This window comes from Amblyraja radiata, chromosome 19 (assembly GCF_010909765.2).
Source record: "Amblyraja radiata isolate CabotCenter1 chromosome 19, sAmbRad1.1.pri, whole genome shotgun sequence".
Classification (NCBI taxonomy): domain Eukaryota; kingdom Metazoa; phylum Chordata; class Chondrichthyes; order Rajiformes; family Rajidae; genus Amblyraja; species Amblyraja radiata.
In genome coordinates, this window is record NC_045974.1 from 22,902,165 (window position 1) to 22,924,527 (window position 22,363).

At 45.8% G+C, this 22,363-nt stretch overlaps 2 protein-coding genes across 4 annotated transcripts in view; one reads left to right on the forward strand and one right to left on the reverse strand.

Annotated features, from left to right (window-relative positions):
- Positions 1–5,574, reverse strand: part of cep290 (centrosomal protein 290) — a 91,338-nt gene extending 85,764 nt beyond the window's left edge. Inside the window, exons 1-4 of the mRNA XM_033038007.1 lie at positions 5,429–5,574; positions 3,292–3,417; positions 3,133–3,210; positions 262–331 (exon numbers count right to left, since the gene is read on the reverse strand). Coding sequence (XP_032893898.1) covers positions 262–331; positions 3,133–3,210; positions 3,292–3,393 — 250 coding nt within the window. The 5' untranslated portion in view covers positions 3,394–3,417; positions 5,429–5,574. The remainder of the gene's footprint in view (positions 1–261; positions 332–3,132; positions 3,211–3,291; positions 3,418–5,428) is intronic.
- A 1,433-nt stretch (positions 5,575–7,007) lies between these two features.
- Positions 7,008–22,363, forward strand: part of tmtc3 (transmembrane O-mannosyltransferase targeting cadherins 3) — a 56,283-nt gene continuing 40,927 nt past the window's right edge. Inside the window, exons 1-5 of one of the 3 annotated variants that reach the window (XM_033038019.1) lie at positions 7,008–7,099; positions 12,139–12,344; positions 13,145–13,345; positions 19,392–19,610; positions 19,756–19,855. In XM_033038019.1, coding sequence (XP_032893910.1) covers positions 13,157–13,345; positions 19,392–19,610; positions 19,756–19,855 — 508 coding nt within the window. In that variant the 5' untranslated portion in view covers positions 7,008–7,099; positions 12,139–12,344; positions 13,145–13,156. The remainder of the gene's footprint in view (positions 7,100–12,138; positions 12,345–13,144; positions 13,346–19,391; positions 19,611–19,755; positions 19,856–22,363) is intronic. The other 2 variants (XM_033038021.1, XM_033038020.1) reach the window with 2 other exon arrangements.

Here is a 22,363-nt window from a genome sequence, read left to right on the forward strand (position 1 = left end):
GTCCAGAATTGTTAATAGTACTCCAAATACAGCCTTACCAACCTCATGTACAGCTGTTATTTATCGTTTCAATATTTGTACTCAAAATACCAACTTCTTCACCGCCCTGTCTGCCTGTGTCACCACTTTCATGGAACCATGTACCTGCATCTCTACGTCTATCTGTCCTACAACTCAACCCAGCGCCCCATCATTTACTGGGTGAATGCGGATCTTAGGATTGAGCGCACCAACCAGACAAATAGCAAACCAGCCACTGACCTGTTTTAGCTTGCTCTTCTCCAGCTTTTTCAACTTCTTCCAAAGCCAACTCAACCTCCTGGGCTTTCATCTGTATATTATGATAATATTTAAGGACAAATATGTTGATAGTGAAATCAAAATGGTGCAACCTTTATCATGTATGCATGTCATCACTCTGCATGCCTTCTACCTCTATGCTTATGTCATCCTATGTGGAGGAGCTGGAATAAGTTTCTAAGGGGAGCCATAGTTACATTAATGGCCCGATTGCTTTAATCATGCATGTTCACATATTTTATATCTGTGCAACAGAACATGTGCACCACTATATTCAAATCCATGCCTTAATTATTTTTGCTAAAACAACAATATTCTGAAGATAATGCCAAAACTATCTGTTTTATTTTTTTTATTAACCAGCTATATAAGACTGAACCAAACACAAGATGTTGGAGTCACTCTGCCGGTCAGGTAACATCTGTGGAGGGAATGGATATGCAATATTTCAGGTCGGCACCCTTCTTCAAATCTTTTTAAGTCTGAAGAAAGGTCCCAAATCAAAAGTCGCCTCTCCATTCCCTCCACAAATGCTGCCTGACCCGCTGAGTTCCTCCAACACTTTGTGTCAAGATTCATGCATCTGCAGTTCCTTTGCCTCCATCGCAAAGATTGAAACAAGCTCCTTGCAATGTAAGCAGTCTCCTTATATTTAGTCATATATACAGTGTGGAAACAGGCCCTTCGTCCCAACCTGCCCATGTCGGCCAATGTGTTCCATCTACACTAGTCCCACTTGTCTGCGATTGGTCAATATCCCTCTAAACCTGCCCTATCCACGTATCTGTCTAATTGGTTCTTAAAAGTTGTTAGTCCCTGCCTCAACTAACTGGCAGATCGTTCCATACACCCACAGCCTTCTTGTGAAAAAGTTACCCCTCAGATTCCTATAAAATCTTTCCCCCTTCACCTTAAACCTAGCCTTCTAGTTCTTGATTCTCCTACTCTGGGCAAGTGACTCTGTGCATCTACCCAATCTATTCCTCGCATGATTTACACACCTCATTAAGATCACCCCTCATCCTCCTGTGTTCCAGAGAATAGAGTCCCAGCCTGCTCAACCTCTCCCTATAGCTCAGACCCTGGAGTTCTGGCAACATCCTTGTAAATCTTCTCTGCGCCTTTTCCAACTTAACATCTTGCCCAGAATTCAAGTTCAAGTTCAAGTGAGTTTATTGTCATGTGTCCCTGTATAGGACAATGAAATTCTTGCTTTGCTTAAGCATACAGAAAAATACACAATACTCCAAATGCGGCCTCACCAATGTCTTACATTACTGCAACATGACCTCCCAACTTCTATATTCAGACATGAAAATATACTCAGTACTCTGACTGAAAAAGGCCAATGTGCCAAAAGCTTTTTTAACCACACCTTCTACCAGTGGCAGCACTTTCAAGGAACTACACACCTGCACTCCAAAATCCCTCTGCTCCACAACACTTCCCAGAGTCCTACCATTCACCGTGTAGGTCCTGTCCATGTTTCCGAAATGCATCTTTCCAAAATGTAACACCTCACATCTCTCTGTATTAAATTCCATCAACAATTCCTCAGCGCACCTGGCCAACCGATCAACATCCTGCTGCAATTTTTGACAACCATCTTCACTATCTGTAATACCACCCACTTTTGTATCATCAGCAAACTTGCCAATCTGGCCATGTACATTCTCATCCAAATAGGTGACAAATAGTAATGGGCCCAGCACCAAACCGAGGCACACCACTAGTCGCAGGCCTCCAGTCCAAGAAGCAATCTTCCACAATCACCCTCTGCTTCCTTCCATTAAGCCAATTTTCTATCCATTCAGCTGTCTCTCCTTGGATCCCATGCAATCCATGACAAAAAATGCTGGAAGAACTCAGCAGGTCAGGCAGCATCTCTGGAGGACCGTGATGTTTCGGGGTGTGAGAATTTTTCACACTAATTGGAGGTGGGAAGGGGGAAGAGAGAAAGAGGAAAGCTGGAAAAGAGAAGGATGAGGGAGGGGGGGGGTGATAATCAGATGGTTGGGCAAACACTAGTGATGAAAAGACAGAAGGTGCGAGACAAAAGGATTGAAGAGTTGCCAATTGTGAAGCTAGAGAAAGAATGTAGGTGGAAGGGGAGGGGAGAAATAGGTGCAGGTCAGGTGGGGCACATGGGAGAAAATTGGGAAGAAGGGAGAGTGGGAAGATTTTGCAGTTACCTAAAATTGTATAACTAATTGTTCATACCATTGGTTTGTAAGCTACCCAAGTGGGATATGAGATGCTGTTTCTCGAGTTTTCATGTGACCTCACTCTGTCAATGGAGGAGGCCCAGGACAGAAAGGTCAGTATGGGAATGGGAAGAAGAGTTAAAATGGTTAACAACTGGGAGATCCAGCAGATCTCAGCAGACTGTATTTGCAGTTCCTTGTGTCTCTACTTAAGTAAGTTCTTCCATATGATTTATGGCTTATTAATAACAAAACACAGAATGTTTCCTTTACTACTTTTGTCAACAACTGTCAACCCTGTCCCCACTTTGAGAACCTCCCTTAACTTAGAGATACAGCGTGGAAACAGGCCTTCGGCCCACCGAGTCCACACTGACTTGCGATCACACGTCCACTCATTCTATCCTACACTAGGGACAATTTAGAGGCTAATTAACCTACAAATCCTGCAGGTCTTTAAAATGCGAAGGAAAACCTGAGCACCCGGTGAAAACCCATGCGATCACATGGAGAATGTACAAACTCCGTACGAACAGCACCCATAGTCAGGATGGATCCTGGGACTCTGGAACTGTGTGGCAGCACCTCTGCCGTTGCGCCACTGTGTGTGATGCCTTTACACACCTACCTTCATTAAGGACTGGGTGATGCAGAAAAGCTGAAGCAGCTTCTGGGGCTCTTCTGCTGTCAGTTCATTTCCTTCAACCTAGGATCAGAAATTCTGTTATTGCTTCATATCGCTAAATGAAGAAAAGCAAAATCAACCAACAGAAATGAAAAAGAAGACCTTAGATATTGAGTCCAATAACTTATCCGCGAGTTTTTCTCGGCTTGGTAAAGAATCTGGATCAACTTTCATAAGTTTCTCCCAATCCAGGATGGGAGCCATGTTGGTGGAAACGTTGGCTTTAACCTAGAGTGGGGGAAGAAATAGGAAATGTCACCAACAGATCAAAACCATCTGGCCCTGGCTCATATGTGAGGATGTTATTTGTAGACTTTAGTTCTGCATTTAATACGATCATCCCCAGCAGAATGGTGGACAAACTGTCTGATCTGGGTATTAATGCAATAACATGCGGATGGATTAGGGACTTTCTAACAGATCGCCCACAGACTGTCAGGATGGGGTCCAGTTACTCCCCGGTCCTGACGCTCAGCACAGGAGCGCCACAGGGTTGTGTGCTGAGTCCCATTTTGTACACAATATACACTTATGATTGTATACCAACACACAGTACAAATAGGATCATTAAGTTTGCGGACGACACGACTGTGGTGGGACTGATAGGCAACAACGACGAGTCTGCCTACAGGGATGAAGTCCAAAAACTGACTGTCTGGTGTACCAAAAACAACCTGGTACTCAATCCATCGAAGACGAAGGAGCTGGTCGTTGACTTCAGGAGAAAGAGGAGAGAGGAACCGGCTCCTCTATACATCAAAGGAGACATGGTGGAGAGAGTCACTGGCTTTAAGTTCCTGGGAATAAACATCTCCCAGGACCTTAAGTGGCAAATGAACACCGTCACTCTCGTGAAGAAGTCACATCAGCGGCTGTATTTCCTGAGGTCTCTGCGGAGAGCAAACGTCTCACAGCCGCTGCTGTTGTCCTTCTACCGATGCGCCGTGGAGAGTATCCTCTCCTATGGAATCCTGGTGTGGTTTGCTAGCTGTACTGTGGCTGAGAGGAGGGCGTTGCAGGGAATTATAAAAACTGCGCAGAACATTACAAACGCCCAACTGCCCTCCTTGGATGACATATATAGGGCCCGATGCTTGCGCCGGGCCACAAATATCAAGCAGGACACATCCCACCCTGCCAACCACCTTTTTACTCTGCTACCCTCTGGGAGGCGATTCAGGACTCTGAAGGCTCGCACCGGTAGACTAAAGAATAGTTTCTACCCATGTGCGATAAAAGAGCTAAATTCCAACAGAGAATGCTGGGGAAGCAAAATGTAATTCTAAGAAATGCCGCCAAATTCTTTTAAATTCTTTTAAATTCTTTTAAAACACCTATTTATTTTTACTAATAAGTGTACATATGTGTCAATGTTTGTCGTGTTTGTATTGTTTTTAACCGGAGGAGATGTAATGGAATTTCGTTGCACAGTATTGTGCAATAACAATAAACGTATTCATTCATTCATTCATTCATTCATAAACTGAAAGCGTACGCTGGACAGAACAGTATGTCACATAACAAACTAGAGGCGGAGGTACACAAAAAAGCTGGAGAAACTCAGCGGGTGCAGCAGCATCTATGGAGTGAAGGAACTGAGCAGTTCAGGCAACATCTGTGGAGGGAATGGACAGACAATGTTTCGGGGTCGAACCTTTATAGAAGGGTTGGTCCCGACCACAGCGTCCTCTGTCCATCCCTCCACAGATGTTGGCAGATCCTCCAGCACATTACGTTTCCATCCATCCCACCTTTGTTCCTTCCGTCTCGTCCAACCATCCCTCCCTTCCTACTTCCCACATTCACTCCCACCCTCCCTTCCCTGGCGTTTAAGATGGAACTGCAGATGCTGGAAAATCGAAGGTACACAAAAATGCTGGAGAAACTCAGCGGGTGCAGCAGCATCTATGGACCGAAGGAAATAGGCAACGTTTCGTCCTATGCAGCAGCATCTATGGAGCGAAGGAAATAGGCAACGTTTCGTCCCGAAACGTTGCCTATTTCCTTCGCTCCATAGATGCTGCTGCACCCGCTGAGTTTCTCCAGCATTTTTGTGGGCATTTATTTGTTGATGTGTTCTGGATGGGCGAGGGAGGGGAGAGGAGAGGACATCGGCCCCGGACCAAGTGAAGCGGGGTGGGGGTGAGAGCGGAGGTTAAGGCTGGGGTTGGGGTTGGGGTTGAGGGTGGTGTAGGTGAGGCTGATGGTGTTTGTGGAAGTGAGGGCCCGGCCCCGGTACCTGCCCGTCCCCGGCCCCGGCTCCGCGCTGCTAGGCGACGGCTCAAGCTGCTCACTACGGCCGGAGAGACCGCGTTACGGCAGCGCGGCCGCACTCGCGAGAGTCGGAGAGAGAGGGGAGGGACTGGGAGGGGAGAGGGAGGTGAAGGGAGAAGTGCAAAGATCCTATAGCGAGCTATAGGACCTTTGGAGAAGAGAGGAGGAAGGTGAAGGGAGGAGAGAGAAGAAGGAGGTGGGAGGCGAAGGGAGGAGAGAGACGAGGAAGAGGGGAGGGAGAAGATGAAGAGGAGGGAGGAGGGAGGTGTAAGAGTGTGAAGAGAGGAGGGCGAGGGTAGCAAGGTGGTGGGAGAAGAGGGGATAATAGGAAGGTGATGGGAGGTGGGAGAAGAGGGGAGTAGGGAGAGGATGAGAGCTTGGGATAAGGACTGGGTAGAATGAAGGGGATCGTGAGAGGAGGGGGAGAAGGGAGGAGAGGGTGGGGAGGGGGGAGAAGGGTGGGGAGGGGGGAGAGAGAGACTGGGAGCAGGAGGGATATATTAGGGTAGAAAGGGGATGGCGAGGGAGAGATGGTGACTGAGGGCAGGAAGGGATGGGTGCGGCCAGACAGGAGAGGGTGTGGGCAAGGAGGCAGCAGCTGGAGGGCAAGGATTAAAGGACATTTACATGCCACTTTTCACAAAAGAGAGGGAGGCAAAAAGCTGGAAAACTAGACAGATAAGCCTAATATCTATTGTTGAATAAATATTTAAATAATTCAAGTACTTGCAATGCATGTAGAAAATCATATATACTCGACTTGCTAATATAAAAGGGAAATTGTCTCGCATAAATTACTGAGCGATTTTTGAGGGTGCTGTTCGGAGATTATATAGAACATATAACAGTACAGGAACCGGCCTTTCGGCCCACCATGACTATACCTACCATGGTGCCAATCTTGAATACTTTCTGCCAAGTCTCCATGGATTCCATATGCATTAATCTGCTGCTGAGTCAATTAATGCCGAATTACTCAAGCATTTTGTGTCTATCTTCGGTGTAAACAACCTTCTGCAGCTCCTACCTACACATACCATCTTTGATATTGTGGGATCATGAGTGGCATCTTTGAGGTTGCTGTTAGTTATGCTCCACACTTGGGAGAAGAGGCTGTTTTGATGGCGGTTGCATCTTACTAGTAGCTACACTTAAAAAAAAAAAAAGACGTATTTCGTGCCTTCATTACCCTTTAGTTATGAAAGGCACGAAATAAATAAACATCTTTCTTTTACCTGCAGTGTCCCATGTATTTCTTTATTCTACAAATGTACAAAGCAGCCCACATTGGAGTTTTTTGGAACATTTTTTATTTCACACTGGCAAGCTAGATTTATAGCTTTAAATCTGGCTTTGTAAAGATTTTTTTTACTTTGAACGTTCTTTTTTAGATTTGCTGTTGATTTCTAATTTCCAGCCTTTAGTTGTTGAGCGTTGGAGCAATCTTTGGTGGGGGTGGTGGTGGTATGATCTTTGGTGGTATGTGTGGTTGGTTGAGTTGAGTTGCGGACTCTTTGTGCCCCGGACTCCGCGCCCGCGGCGGTAGCCCGGCTTCTGTGGGCGGACGGCAGCGGGACGGACCGGAAGTAGGGCCGGGGGCGGCGGCAAGTGGAGCTCGGCGGCGGCCGGACACCGGGTAGGAGAATGGTGGGGACCGGGGGGAAGGGATGGGAGAGAAGAACGATGGGAGAGGGTGGAAATGAAGAAAAGGGGGGGAGGGAAGGGAGCGAGGGAAGAAGGTGTGGGTTGATGTTGACTAGAAAGGTGGGAGTAGAATAGTGAGCGAGGAGAGAGTGGGAGGAAGGCGGGGGGGAAGACAGTGAGGTTTAAAATGGGTGGGGGAGAGAGATTGGGGAAACTGTAGGAATGGGGGTGGGAGGGGGTGGAGGGGAGATGGGGAGGGAGTGGAGGGGAGGTAGGGAGGGAGTGGAGGGGAGATGGGGAGGGAGTGGAGGGGAGTTGGGGCTGGAGGGGAGATGGGGAGGGGGAAAACGGGGTTCTTTTGGGGGCTGGTGTGTTGGGCAGGGATGCAGGAGGCTTGTTGGGGTGAAGGAAGAAAGTGGGGATGAGAGTAGGAGTGTGGGGGGGGCGTAGTGTTTGGTTAACGATGCACGCTGGAGGACAGTTGGAGACAGGAGTGGGCGTTGAGGCAAGAAGGTCATACTAGGCAAGGTGGACGAGTCTGCTGACCATGTGGAAGAGTATAATGCGGCAGGCAGGCAGGTTTATTGAGGAGTCGGGCATAGATTGAAGTTACAGGGGGTGGGGAGAGATTTGTGGGACAGGCCGTAGCACATGTGGACACTCAGGAAACTGCAGATGCTGGAATCTTGATCAGAGAAAACTGGAGGAGGAACTCCAAGGGTGGCACAGTGGCGCTGCGATAGAGCTGCTGCCTAACACACCAGAGACCTGGGTTCGATCTCGACTATGGGTGTTGTCTGTACAGAGTTTGTATGTTGTTCCTGTGGTTTTCTCTGGGTACTCTGGTTTCTTCACACACTTCAAAGCCATGCAGGTTTTTAGGTTAATAGGCGTTTGCAAAGTATAAATTGTTCCTAATGTGCAGGATAACGCTAGTGTACAGAGTGATCGTTGGTCGGTGTGGACTCGGTGGCTCGTGGGTCTAGTTTCCACGCTGTACATCTCAACTCAGCTGACAATATGACCCTGCCCTGAAATGTCTTTTGTCCAAATTCCCACCACAAATTCTGCCTGACTTGCTGAGTTCCCTCAGCAGTTCGATTGTTGCTCAATGCGGGTGTGAGGTGGGTCGCTGGAGAATGAGTGAAGGAAACAATATACTTAAATCCTGTGGCAAGTCTAGCACCACCTCGTCTGTTTTTGAATTCTAATGTGATGTCTTTGCCAGGAAAGAGAACAGACAGATTCTTAAACCAAAAAAAGGCACAAAGTGCTGGAGTAACTTAGTGGGTGTATGGACCGAGCTGCCGGAGAGTTATTTGAGGCAGGTACAATCGCAACATTTAAGAAACATTTATACAGGTACATAGATAGGAAAGGTTTAGGGGGGATATGGGCCAAATGCAGGCTGGTGGGACTAGTATAGATAGTTAACTGGTGTGGGCAAGTTGGGCCGAAGGACCTGTTTCCACGCTGTATGACTGTATGAATCAATTTATTCAGAGAAGAGGAGAGGGGGTGTGGGGGTTACCCAAACGTCACCTGTTCATCTTCTCCAGAGATGCTGTCTGACCCGCTGAGTTACTCCAGCAATTTGTGTCCTATAGATATAGCATTGAACGGTTATATTTTTACAATTATAATTTTCTGTATTTCTGTAATGACCCTGTCAAATTTGTGTTGGGGGCTGAATTTCACGTGCTCCATAATTTAGTCACGGTTTCTGAGAGGACTGAGGATCCATAACCACTTAAGAAAATTTCAGCTGAACTTTGTTGAGATGTGAGAAGATGTAGTGTTGTCAGAGGGGCGACTTTTGGATCAGATATTAAATCAAGACTTCATATTCTTCTCGAGTGTAGATGAACAATTGCATTATCCTGGAGTTCTGCATAAAATCATCCTTTATCCTAAAATTACTACTTTAGTTTTAAATAAATTTTGGATACCCTAAGATTATAAAATATGACAGAACATATCTTTAGGCTAAATTACAATGTCATGGTGTGCCCTGATTTTTGGAATGGGCAGAATGCCAAAAATATGTTGGCTCATTCTTCAACATCAATGAAGGACACTCGAAGGTTTGATGTTGGTTGTATCTCGTGTTCCATGGAATGGAATATCTAAACCATTTTTTTTTCAAAAACCCTTTTGAACTTTACATTTTAAATTTTAGAGACGCAGCATGGAAACAGGCCATTCGGCCCACCGAGTCCAAGCCGACCATCAATCACCTACATTATCCCACTTTCTCATCCACGCCTTACACACTAGGGGCAATTTACAGAGGACCGATTTACCTACAAACCTGCACGTCTTTGACATGTGGGAGGAAATATGTCAGAGGGAGAACCTGTAAACTCCTCACAGACAGCATCTGAGATCAGGATGGAACCCAAAGCCAGCTGTCTAAGAAGATGTATTCCAGAGAAAGTTAGATATAGCTCTTGGGGCTAACGCAATCAAGGGCAATGGGGAGAAAGTAGGAACGGAATACTGATTTTGGATGATCAGCCATGATCATATTGAATGGCGGTGCGGGCTCGAAGGGCCGAATGTTCTACTGCACCTATTTTCGATGTTTCTAAGGATTCGAGATTGGAATCCCCTATTCCCAGTGAAACTGTGCAAAAGTTTGTCATGAGACACTGGGTTCTGTGTGTGAAATTCTGGTGTCAGCTGACCTTGGAAGGAATGGTAAATACCACTAATGTGGCGAGGCAGTAGAGTTGCTGCCTTTATAGCGCCAGAGACCCAGGTTTAATCATGACTAAGGTTGCTGTTTGCACAGAGTTTGTACGTTTTGCCCATGACTGCGTGGGTTTTCTCCGGGTGCTCCGGTTTCCTCCCACATTCCAAAGACGTGCAGGCTTGTAGGTTAATTGGCTTCTGTAAATTGTAAAAAAAAATGCCCCTAGTGAGTTGAATAGTGCTGATGTTCAAGGTGATTGCTGGTTGGCATGGACTGGTGGGATGAAGGAACTGTTTCTGTGCTGTTTCTCTAAAGTTTAATGTCTAGGGATTAGATTCAAGATTGGAATTCTCTTTCCCCAGTGAAACCATGTAAAAGTTTGCCTTAGTGGTCATGTCATGAGGCACTAGCCCAGGTTCTGAGTGTGATTTTCTGGTGTCAGCTGCCCTGGGAAGGAATGGTAAATAATAAATACTACTGAGGTTCACCTTTTGTTCTCATCCATCTCTCCTCCTGCTTGTCCACTCCGTTAAATCCGGTCATCTTGTTATGCTGTCTAATCCCACTAGATATTGACTGTTTGCCATCCTGACAAATGGTGTCAGAGCCCACGAGTGGCATGTGGGACGTGTGGTCTAATTAGCACAGCGTGAAAATGGTGATGTTGGCAAGTTTATGTACGCATGAACTGAATGTTTAATGACATGATGTATTGATGGCAGAGATCAGTTCAATATCACTAACCTAGTGACATCAGGAAGTATTAATCCTGTAATACAAGGAAGAAATCAAAACAGTGTTAAAGCTTGGTGAAACTAATCAACGTTTGGTTAGCTGACTGCAGTGTTGAGCAGCAAAGTCTGTGAATTAACATGGGAAAGTGGGATAACATAGAATCACATCAATGATTTGGATGAGAACATACAGGGCAAGATTAGCAAGTTTGGTGATGATACAAAAGTGGGTGGTTTTGCAGATTGTGAAGATGGTTGTGCAAGATTGCAGCAGGATCTGGATCGATTGGCCAGGTGGGCAGAGGAATGGTTGATGGTATTTAATACAGAGAAGTGTGAGTTGTTGCATTTTTGGAAGTCTAACAAGGGCAGGCCCTACACAGTGAATGGTAGGCCTCTGGGGAGTGTTGTAGAGCAGAGGGATCTAGGAGTGCAGGTGCATGGTTCCTTGAAGGTCGAATCGCAGGTACATAAGGTGGTCAAAAAGGCTTTTGGCACATTGACCTTCATCAGTCAGCGTATGGAGTATAGAAGTTGGGAGGTCATGTTGCAGTTGTACAAGACATTGGTGAGACGTATTTTAGAATATTCTGTTCCGTTCTGGGCACCATGTTATAGGAAAGATATTGTCAAGTGTACAAAATCATGAGCGGAATAGATTGGGTAGATGCACAGTCTCTTGCCCAGTGTAGGGGAATCTAGGGCCAGAGGACATGGGTTCATTGTGAAGGGGAAAAGATTTAATAGGAATCTGAGCGGTAGCTTTTTCACATAAAGGGTGGTGGGTGGGTGTAGGGAAGAAGCTGCCAGATGAGGTAGTTGAGTCTGGGGCAATCACAATGTTTAAGAAACAGTTAGACAAGTACATGGACAAGACAGGTTTGGAGGGATAAGGACCAAGCACAGGCAGGTGGGTCTAGTCAAAATGGGACATGTTAGCCGGTGTGGGCAAGTTGGGCCGAAAGGCCTGTTTCCACACTGTATCACTCTTTGACTCTCTAAGACTAGTGTGAACAGATGATCGATGGTCGGCGTGGACTCAGTGGGCCGAAGAGCCTGTCTCCATGTGGTTTAGTTTAGTGATACAGTGTAGAAACAGGCCCCTCGGCCCACCAAGTTCACGTCGATCAACAATCACTCCGTACATTAGTTCTATCCTACACAGTAGGGACAATTTACAGAGGCCAATTACCTACAAAGCAGCACGTCTTTGGTATGTGGGTGGAATCCGGAGCACGTGGAGAAACCCCTCGTGCCACAGGGAGAACGTGCAAGCTCCATTCTGACAGCACCCGTAGTCGGGATCGAACCCGGGTCCCTAGAGTGTTGAGGCAGCAACTTTATCGCTGCTACTGTGCAGTCCATACATCTTGTATCTTTCAGTCAATTCAATCAATCGGGGTGGCACAGTGGTGTAGCGAGTGGAGCTGCTGCCTCGCAGCGTCAGAGACCAAGATTCGATGCTAACTATGAGTGCTGTCTGTGCGGAGTTTGTATGTTCTCCCTGTGGCTGCATGGGTTTTCTCCAGACGCTCTGGTTTCCTCACACATTCCAAAGACGTGCAGGCTTGTAGGTTAATTGGTTTCTATAATAAGTTCTAGAGCTGCGACCGAAGGGAGGAAATTTGACGCGCCGATCACCGCGGATCTCCCGATGTGGTCGCGATCACCCGGCCGAGGCATCACATTTTCAGGGGGACTTCCGGGAGAGGTTTTAAGTGCCCTCTTGAAAATTTTGTTCGGATTAAAGGAGGGGCCGGACCACCAGTTGCCGGTAAATTGATGCTGGACCTGTACCCAGGCACCAGGTTAATCTGCTTGTGAATAATGTAAATATACATTGTATATTCAAGGTTGGGCATCCCCATGGAAACCAAGATTGTACACAAGAGAACTTTAGTGGAGACTGACTTTGAGGTTCTGCCCAAGTACTGCAGAGGTCGTTTGCCCACCATTGTGTGATGGTACACAGATAATAGAGACATTTTAATATAGATTGAGAAAAATTGGTCACAGAAAACGACAATCCAGGCACCTGGAGTTGTACGCGTCTGTTTTATGCTTTTTTTGTAATAACGCAGTTTAATTAATACCGAAACCTAATTTACACCCTGTACTTTTGAAATAACATGCTCAAATTTATGCCTGTTTAAAATTATATGTTTAAATGCGCGCTGCTTTTAAAGAACATTCTCCCCACATAAAACGTGTGATGCCAGTATTTGGATTAGTAATTTGATGTTGTAGACCTGAATTCATTCAGATGCAAAGAGAAATGGAGCGGTACAGTGGCACAGCAGTAGACCAGCTGCCTTACAGTGCCATAGACCCGGGTTGGATCAGGACTAAAGGTGCTGTCTGTTCGGAGTTTGTACATTCTCCACGTGGGTTTTCTCTGGTTGCTCCGGTTTCCTCCCACACTCCAAAGACGTTACAAGTTTGTAGGTAAAATTGTCCCCAGTATGTAGGATAGTGTTAGTGTACGGGGTGATAACTGGTCGGCGCGGACTCGGTGGGCCAAATGGGCCTGCTTCCATCCTGTATCTTTAAATTCTAAACTAAAGTCTATAGAAATGTGTTTTGAACGCTTTGTTCTAATTTTCTACAGCAGCCAGTGAGAATGGCAGAAGTCAGCTGGAAAGAGGTACTTCTGTTGACCGGGGTGGTGGTTATGTGTTACTGGAACAGTACCTCTTGTGGGTTCGTCTTTGATGATGTTTCTGCCATTCTGGACAACAAAGATTTGCATCCCTCCTCGTCACTGAAGAACCTCTTCCACAATGATTTCTGGGGAACCCCTATGAGTGAGGTAATGCCACTGTTATTGTGCGATCTTACCGTAAAATAAATTCTAACCTTCCAAATTAGACTTTGGTTTTAAATGTTGATTTTAGCAAACTTTAAAAGGTACAAGCTCATTGGAAATAAAGCAGGAGGAGATTATAAGACCCCTCATGTTTGTTCAATTAGAAAGACAGAGTGCTGGAGCAACTAAGCATCTCGGGGTAAAATGAATGGTGACGTTTTGGATCCGATCCCATCTTCAGACTGATTGAGAGAGGGAGAGTGAGGGGGAAAAAAACAAGACTAATCGGGGCTGGCAACAGATGACCTCAGGCAAGGAGATTTCCTGTTAGGCTGCCTATTAGCTAGAGACAGATGTGAGGCCAAGAATTCAATTAGATCTTGGCTGATAGAGTTGCACAGTCATAAGTAATGGAACAGAAATAGGCCCTTCGTCCCATCTAAGCAGTCCCACTTGTCTGTGTTTGGCCCATATCTCTCTTAATCTTTCATACCCCCCTTCTCTGCTTTTGCCTCTGAGCCTGCAGACCTACCTTGGCAGCAAACTCAAATTTTACGGTCTTGTCATGTTCAAATCCCTCGTGGTCTATTTGTTCCCCAATTTGCACTCTTCCTTTGTGAGCAACCCTGATTTCTTCAGTGGGCAGATCCATCACAAGTATGTGAGCCTTCAATTGCCAATTGGCTCTGTAATCACCTCCTTAAACTTTGTATCCCTGGTCTCCTTAAAGTCTACCTCACTGACAGATTTTCAGCTATCCAAGCCAATATCTTCATAATTGTTTTACTACCTAAAGGTGCTATTTAAATGCATGATAAGCAAAACCAATGGCATTGCAGTGGTGCAGCAGGTAGGTGGTTAGTTTGTGTGTGGGTGGGTGTGATATTAAGTAAGATTTGAGCATAATGTATTAAGGGGGCCTTTGATTTTCATGTTTGAACAAGACTATTTTTGACTCAGACAAAGCCACTTTGGCATTGACATGTACTATCTTTGATTATATTTCTTAATTTAATACTAAATGGAATTACATGTATTAGTGGATGAATTTGATGAAGGAATATTTCTTACATTTCCTTGTGTCATTAGGGCAGCACAGCGATAGAGTTGCTGCCTTACCATGCCAGAGAACCGGCTTTGATCCTGACTACGGGTAATGTCTGTACGGAGTGTGTACGTTCTCTCTGTGACCGCGTCGGTTTTCTCCGAGTACTCTTGTTTCCTCCCACGCGCTAAAGAATACAGGTTTGTAGGTTAATTGGCTTCTGTAATTTGTGAATTGTCCCTAATGTGCAGGATAGAGCTGGTGCACGGGGTGATCGCTCGTCAGCGCGGGCTCGCTGGGCCTCAGGACCTGTTTCCTGAATAAAAAAATAATGATAGCAAATTTTGTTTCATGTGTGGATAATTTTATTGTCATATGCACGAGGAGGCAATGACATTCTTGTTCACGTGAGGCTCAGAGAGTACATAATGATAGAAACAACAATAAATACAACAGCGGATGCAGAACAGCCTAATGGTGCAAGATTGCACAATAATCTGAAGAAGTGCAAAAACACTTCGCCAGAGATGCTGCCTGCCCAGCTGAGTTACTCCAGTATTTTGTGTCTTTCTTCGGTGTAAACCGACACATCTGCCGTTCCCTCCTACACTTTGAAAAATAAGTTATAGGTTCAAGAGTCGGTATGAAATAATAATAATAATAATAATATCTTTTATTGTCATTGCACGTCAGTGCAACGAGATTTAGTATGCAGCTCCAACCGATGAAAAAGAAAAGTAAAATAAATAAATAAGCTGTGTGTCGTGGCCATCCGAGGGAGACAGTCCAGGGGGGGGGTGGGGGGCACTCAGCAGGGCCGGTTCAGAGCCGCTATAGCTCTTGGAATAAAGCTGTTTCTGAGTCTGGAGGTTCGGGCGTAGAAGGCCTTGTAACGTCTGCCGGAGGGAAGTAGTTCGAACAGACCGTTACAGGGGTGTGATGAGTCTTTATGGATGCTGACGGCCTTCCTGAGGCACCGTGTGTGTTAGATGCCCTCCAAGGCTGGTAGCTCTGTCCCAATGATCCTCTGCGCTCTGTGGACGACGCGCTGAAGAGCTCTCCTCTCCGCCTCCGTGCAGCTGAGATACCACACAGAGATGCCATACGTTAATATGCTCTCTGTGGTGCAGCGGTAAAACGTTGTCAGCAGTTGTTGGGGCAGACCAGTCTTTTTTTAATGTCCTCAGGAAGAACAGTCGTTGCTGTGCCTTCTTGACCAGCGCAGCGGTGTTGGTGGACCATGTGAGGTTCTCTGAAATGTGAGTGCCCAGAAACTTAAAGCTGGACACTCTCTCCACACTTTCCCCGTAAATGGAGATTGGGGCGTATTCTCCATTATGGGACCTCCTGAAGTCAATAATCAGCTCCTTGGTCTTGGAGTTGTTTAGTGACAAGTTGTTACGTGTGCACCAGTCCGCCAGGTTCTGCACCTCCGCCCTGTATTTTGTTTCATCACCGTTGGTGATCAGCCCAATCACTGTTGTGTCGTCTGCAAACTTCACGATGGTGTTGGTGTCGAATGCAGGAACACAGTTGTGAGTGAAGAGGGAGTAGAGCATGGGGCTTAGTACACAGCCCTGTGGTGTGCCGGTGCTCAGGGTGATAGTGGAGGACAGGTGCGGGCCCAGTCTCACTGCCTGCGGTCGCTCCGTCAGAAAGTTCAGGATCCAATCGCATATCGGCGAGCTGAGGCCTAGCTGGTGGAGTTTAGTGGTGAGCTTGGTGGGGATGACCGTATTGAATGCAGAGCTATAGTCAACGAAGAGCATCCTCATGTACGTGGGGACCGAAGCTATTCTTAAGCCCAGATATTTGAGCTTTCTTCGATGGGCAAAATGGTGTAATTCTGCTGCAATGACTTATGACTTTATGAACTAGGGCTGCCACTGTCATCTTGCATCCCACAAACCCTTTGTATGTCATATGTATAAATGGGGTCAGCTCAAGCTTTCAAGACAGACCAATATATTTTTTTGTGAAGGAATATGGAGCTAAGGCAGACAAATAGAAACAAATTGCAGATGAGATTGAGAGATCAAGTTCAAGGGTTTTTCACTGTTCTCAAGTTTTTGAACAAACATTTGTCACCACTTTTGGGATCTCATCCAAAAGCGAAATACCTTACCGACCAACATTTCCCTTGTGAACCTGCCACCTTTAATTACAGATCTGACAAACTGCAGGTGTATTGACATCTTGTTTTGTAACACTGCTGCGGGATTGTACGGATGTGGAATGCCCTCATTTGATCTGGTCACGGTCATTCATTTCTTTAACAACTTCTTTTACCTCTTTACCACGACGGGCTGTTCTTTTGATCACTTCTGACATTTCCCACCCCAACCAACACTTCACACCCACTCACACACAGCCTGACCTCAGTCTGCAAAGACTGGCTCCTGGTATATCCACCCCCTCCAATCACCACTTCACACCCAATGACCCACACCCTCCTTGCTGAACAACATCACTTCATCAACAATAAAAATAAAGGAGGTGGAGAGGCTTTTCAGAAGACAGAAAAGTCGGAAATCTCCAGGACCTGACAATGGTTCCCCCTCTACTCTCAAGATCTGTGTCAAACAACTGGCACCGGTCTATACAGACATTTCTAACCAGTCCCTGCAAACACGTACTGTCCCTGCCGGCTTCAAAGTCTCCACTATTGTCCCTGTACCCAAAAAGGCAAGGATTACTTGTCTTAATGACTACAGGCTTGTCGTACTGACCTCTGTAGTCATGAAGACACTTGAAAGCCATGTGCTGGCCAAGCTGAAAAATATCACAATCCCCCTGCTGGACCCTCTGCAGTTTGCATATCGGGCCAATAGATCTGTGGATGATGCAGTCAACCTGGGCCTGCACCTCACCCTACAGCACCTAGACCGCCAGGGGACCTATGCGAGGATCCTGTTTGTTGATTTTAGATCTGTATTCAACACCATTGTGCCAGAGCTACTACACTCCAAACTTTCCGAGTTGACTGTGCCTGAACCCCTCTGTCGGTGGATCACCAGCTTCCTGACAGACAGGAAGCAGCATGTGAGGCTGGGAAAGCACATTTCGGACCCGCAAACGCTCAGCGTAGGAGCACCGCAAGGCTGCGTACTCTCACCTCTCCTCTACTCGCTCTACACCATCTCCACAGACACCTGTCAAGCTTCTCAAGTTTGCGGACGACATAACCCTGATTGGGCTGATCCAGGATGGGGAGGAATCTGCCTACAGACAGGAAGTGTCACAGCTGGCGTCCTGCTGCCATCGCAACAACATAGAGCTCAATGCTGTTAAGACAATGGAATTGATTGTAGACTTTAGGAGAACTCCCCCTCCCCTCAACCCACTCACCATCAACAACACCACAGTCACATCTGTGAAGTCTTTTAAGTTCCTGGGAACTATCATCTCCAAGGACCTTAAGTGGGGGGCTACCATCGACTCCACAGTAAAAAAGGCACAACAGAGGATGTACTTCCTACGGCAGCTGAGGAAGCACAATCTGCCACCGGCAGTGATGGTCCAATTCTACACGGCCATCGTAGAGTCTGTACTCACCTTCTCCATCATGGTCTGGTTTGGCTCAGCCACCAAGCACGACACCTGGAGGCTGCAGCAAATCGTCCGATCAGCAGAGAAGGTTATTGGCTGCAACCTTCCCTCCATTGATGAACTGTACACTGCAAGGGCCAGGAAGCGAGCGGGCAAGATCATCTCTGACCCCTCTCACCCTGGCCACAAACTCTTTGAATCACTTCCCTCTGGTAGGCGACTCCGGATTGTCAAAGCTGCCACAGCCAGACATAAAAACAGTTTTTATCCACGAGTAGTTGCTCTACTCAACAGCCAAAAATCTGTAGCCTCCCTTTGATCTGGTATTTTATTGGTTCACATGCTTGATCAATGGTGTATTATCATTAATGTTTTATTATTATTAATGTTTAGTGTTTTCTGAGTCATTCGGAACTGTCACTGTATGTCATGTTACATGTGGGCGGAGCACCAAAGCAAATTCCTTGTATGTGAATACTTGGCCAATAAACTTACTTACTATATTACTATGTAACACTATCCTACATACTAGGAACAATTTACAATTTTACCAAAGCCAATTAACCTACAAACCTGTACATCTTAGGAGTGTGGGAGGATACCGGGTTACATGGAGAAAACCCATGCGGTCACTGGGAGAACGTGCAAACTCCGTACAGATAGCGCCCATAGTCAGGATCGATCCCGGGTCTCCGGCGCTGTGAGGTGGCAACGCTACCGCTGCACCACTGCATTCTATTCCAGAGACATACAAAAATTTGGACTGGTATTCCAAGCTGAATATTATGATTAAACAATTTATTGGAGAAAAATAATTTTGTTCAAACAAAAGTAAATTATTGTCAATTGCAAATTATTGTAAACTATTGAGTCCTAAGAAGTTTAGTTTAGTTTATTGTCACATGGTAAGTGAAAAGCTTTATGTTGTGTGCTATCCAGTCAGCGGAAAGACTATACATGATTGCAATTGAGACGTCCACAGTGTACAGATACAGATTAAAGGGAATAATGTTTAGTGCAAGCAGGTTCCTGACCTGAAGGATCACATATCCATGTTCACCAGAGGAACATGGTGACCTGGCCTGCTGAGTTGCTCCAAAGCTTTGTGTCTTTTTTTAATTTATTGCCAGTATGGTTTAATCTTGGGTGGCTTAGAATGTTCTGAGGTGAATTCATTTGCAATGGAGCATTTTCTGTCCTGTTCGTTCGCTCGTGTGTCAGACGACGCATAGCTCGCTGTTGGCTTCCGTTGTCGTCCAACATATTGACAGAATTGGTCGCTCGACACGTCACAAAGTGAATCGTGCCGTTGTTTCCAGGGGTCGCCACGAGGAGGCTTCTGTCATGATCCAATCTCTTCTGTTAAAAGTCGTTAACGTTTTTAAAATGAGTCTTTAAATGGTGCCAAAAGTGAATAAATTTCCATGTTGTTGCTTTTTGTTTTCTTCTTGGCAGGAGAGGAGCCACAAGTCCTACCGCCCCCTCACAGTACTCACCTTTCGATTAAACTACCTTTTTAGTGAACTGAATTCTGCTTACTACCACCTCTCAAACCTTGTTCTGCACGCGGCAGTGTGTGTAATCTATCTCAAAGTATGCCAGCTGTTTCTGGACAGAAAATCAAGCTTGGTCGCCTCTCTGCTTTTTGCAGTTCATCCAATTCACACAGAAGCAGTAAGTAATGGATTTATAACATTTGCAAGTGCTGTGTAATGATTAAGGAGTTTAAACTTTCCATTGTTTATCCTGATTTAAAGTATTGTTCAATATTATCTTGCAAGGTGATTTACCTCTCTCTGTCTCCCTGTTTATGCCACAGGTAACTGGAGTCGTTGGCCGGGCTGAACTCTTGTCCTCTGTGTTCTTTCTGGCTGCGTTTTTATCGTACACCAAATCTAAAGGTCCCAACAATTCAATTGGTAAATTAAGCTTTATTTTCCTTTGTGTCTACCAAAGTTTGTGTATCTGGAATGATGGGAGAAATTAAGGGTGGCGTAGCTGGTAGACGCCCTGCCTCTCAACCCCAGAAAACTGGGTTTGATCCTGACTTTGGAGTTGACTGTGTGGAGTTTGCACATTCTCCCTGTAAACACGTGGGTTTCCTCCAAGTACATCGGTTTCCTCCCACATCCCAAAGATGTGCAGGTTTGCAGGTTAATTTGCCTCTGTAGATTGCCCTTAGTCTGTGAGGAGTGGATTAGAAACGCTACCTATCCATGTTCTCCAGAGATGCTGCCTGATCCGCTGAGCTACTCCAGCACTTTGTCTTTTTTTTAAATAAACTGACATATGCAGTTCCTTGTGCCTCCACTTGGCCTGACCCAAGACAACATGCTGGAATAACTCAATGGGTAAGGCAGCTAAACTTGGACAGATAACTTTTCAGATCGGGACGTTCCTTCAGACTGATGGCAGGGGAGGGGCGGAAAGAAAAGCTAAAAGAGCCGGACCTGCTGAGTTACTCCAGCATTTTCTTGTCTTTCCTTGGTAAACCAGTATCGGCTCTTCCTTGTATCTGCTGAGTTACTCCAGCATTTTGTGTCCTTCCATGGTAACTCAGCATCTGCATTTCCTTGTGCCTTTCTATCCATGTTCTCCAGAGATGCTGTATGACCCGCAGCACTTACTCCAGCACTTTATGTCTTATTTTGTAAATGAGCATCTGCAATTCCTTATGCCTTCAATCAAAGTCCCTTAAGCTTTCTCCTGCATTTATATGATGGTTTTCAGTCCCTAAAGCAGTTTGTTCAATGAAGGTCTTTTGAAGTGTACTTTTTCAATGCAAGGATTATGGCAAGTATTGTGAGCACGTCAAGATCACAGAGACAGTTAAGCGATAGTAATTTGTTTTTATTGTTGTTGATTAAAGGGTTGGGTGAGATGGTAACTTCTCTACTCTTAGGAATAATATCAGAGTATCTTTTACATCCCCTGAGAAAATGGTTGTGGCTTCTGTTTAACCTCCAACAGTGCAGCTTTCCCCCAATACTTTCATAACCGCCTACTCCTAAACTTTTGTGCTCAACTAGCTGGATTAAGTTTAGAACTCAATGTTATGACAAGCAGGATTGGTCCAAGCTGTTCTGTGAATGTTTTTGCAATTTGTGTATTTATCCAATTTCTTTTGAATGCTACCTCTTTTTGTCAACTAGAAATAGAAACATAGACATAGAAGCATAGAAAATAGGCGCAGGAGTAGGCCATTCGGCCCTTCGAGCCTACACCGCCATTCAATATGATCATGGCTGATCATCCAACTCAGTATCCTGTACCTGCCTTCTCTCCATACCCCCTGATCCCTTTAGCCACAAGGGCCACATCTAACTCCCTCTTAAATTTAGCCAATGAACTGGCCTCAACTACCTTCTGTGGCAGAGAATTCCAGAGATTCACCACTCTCTGTGTAAAAAATGTTTTTCTCATCTCAGTCCTAAAAGATTTCCCCTTTATCCTTAAACTGTGACCCCTTGTTCTGGACTTCCCCAACATCGGGAACAATCTTCCTGCATCTAGCCTGTCCAACCCCTTAACATTTTGTAAGTTTCTATAAGATCCCCCCTCAATCTTCTAAATTCCAGCGAGTACAAGCCGAGTCTATCCAGTCTTTCTTCATATGAAAGTCCTGACATCCCAGGAATCAGTCTGGTGAACCTTCTCTGTACTCCCTCTATGGCAAGAATGTCCTTTCTCAGATTAGGAGATCAAAACTGTATGCAATACTCCAGGTGTGGTCTCACCAAGACCCTGTACAACTGCAGTAGAACCTCCCTGCTCCTATACTCAAATCCTTTTTGCTATGAATGCTAACATACCATTCGCTTTCTTCACTGCCTGCTGCACCTGCACGCCTACTTTCAATGACTGGTGTACCATGACACCCAGGTCTCGTTGTATCTCCCCTTTTCCTAATCGGCCATCATTCAGGTAATAGTCTACTTTCTTGTTTTTGCCACCAAAGTGGATAATCTCATATTTATCCACATTATACTGCATCTGCCATGCATTTGCCCACTCACCCAGCCTATCCAAGTCATCTTGCAGCCTCCTAGCATCCTCCTCACAGCTCACACTGCCACCCCCAGCTTCGTGTCAACCGCAAACTTGGAGATGTTGCATTCAATTCCCTCGTCCAAATCATTAATATGTATTGTAAATAGCTGGGGTCCCAGCACTGAGCCTTGCGGTACCCCACTAGTCACTGCCCGCCATTCTGAAAAGGACACATTAACTCCTACTCTTTAAAGGTACACAAAATTGCTGGGGAAACTCAGCGGGCGCAGCAGCATCTACGGAGCGAAGGAAATAGGCGACGTTTCGGGCCGAAACCCTTCTTCAGACCCCTTTTGAACTACTCCACGTCGTCTATTTCCTTCGCTCCATAGATGCTGCTGCACCCGCTGAGTTTCCCCAGCAATTTTGTGTACCTT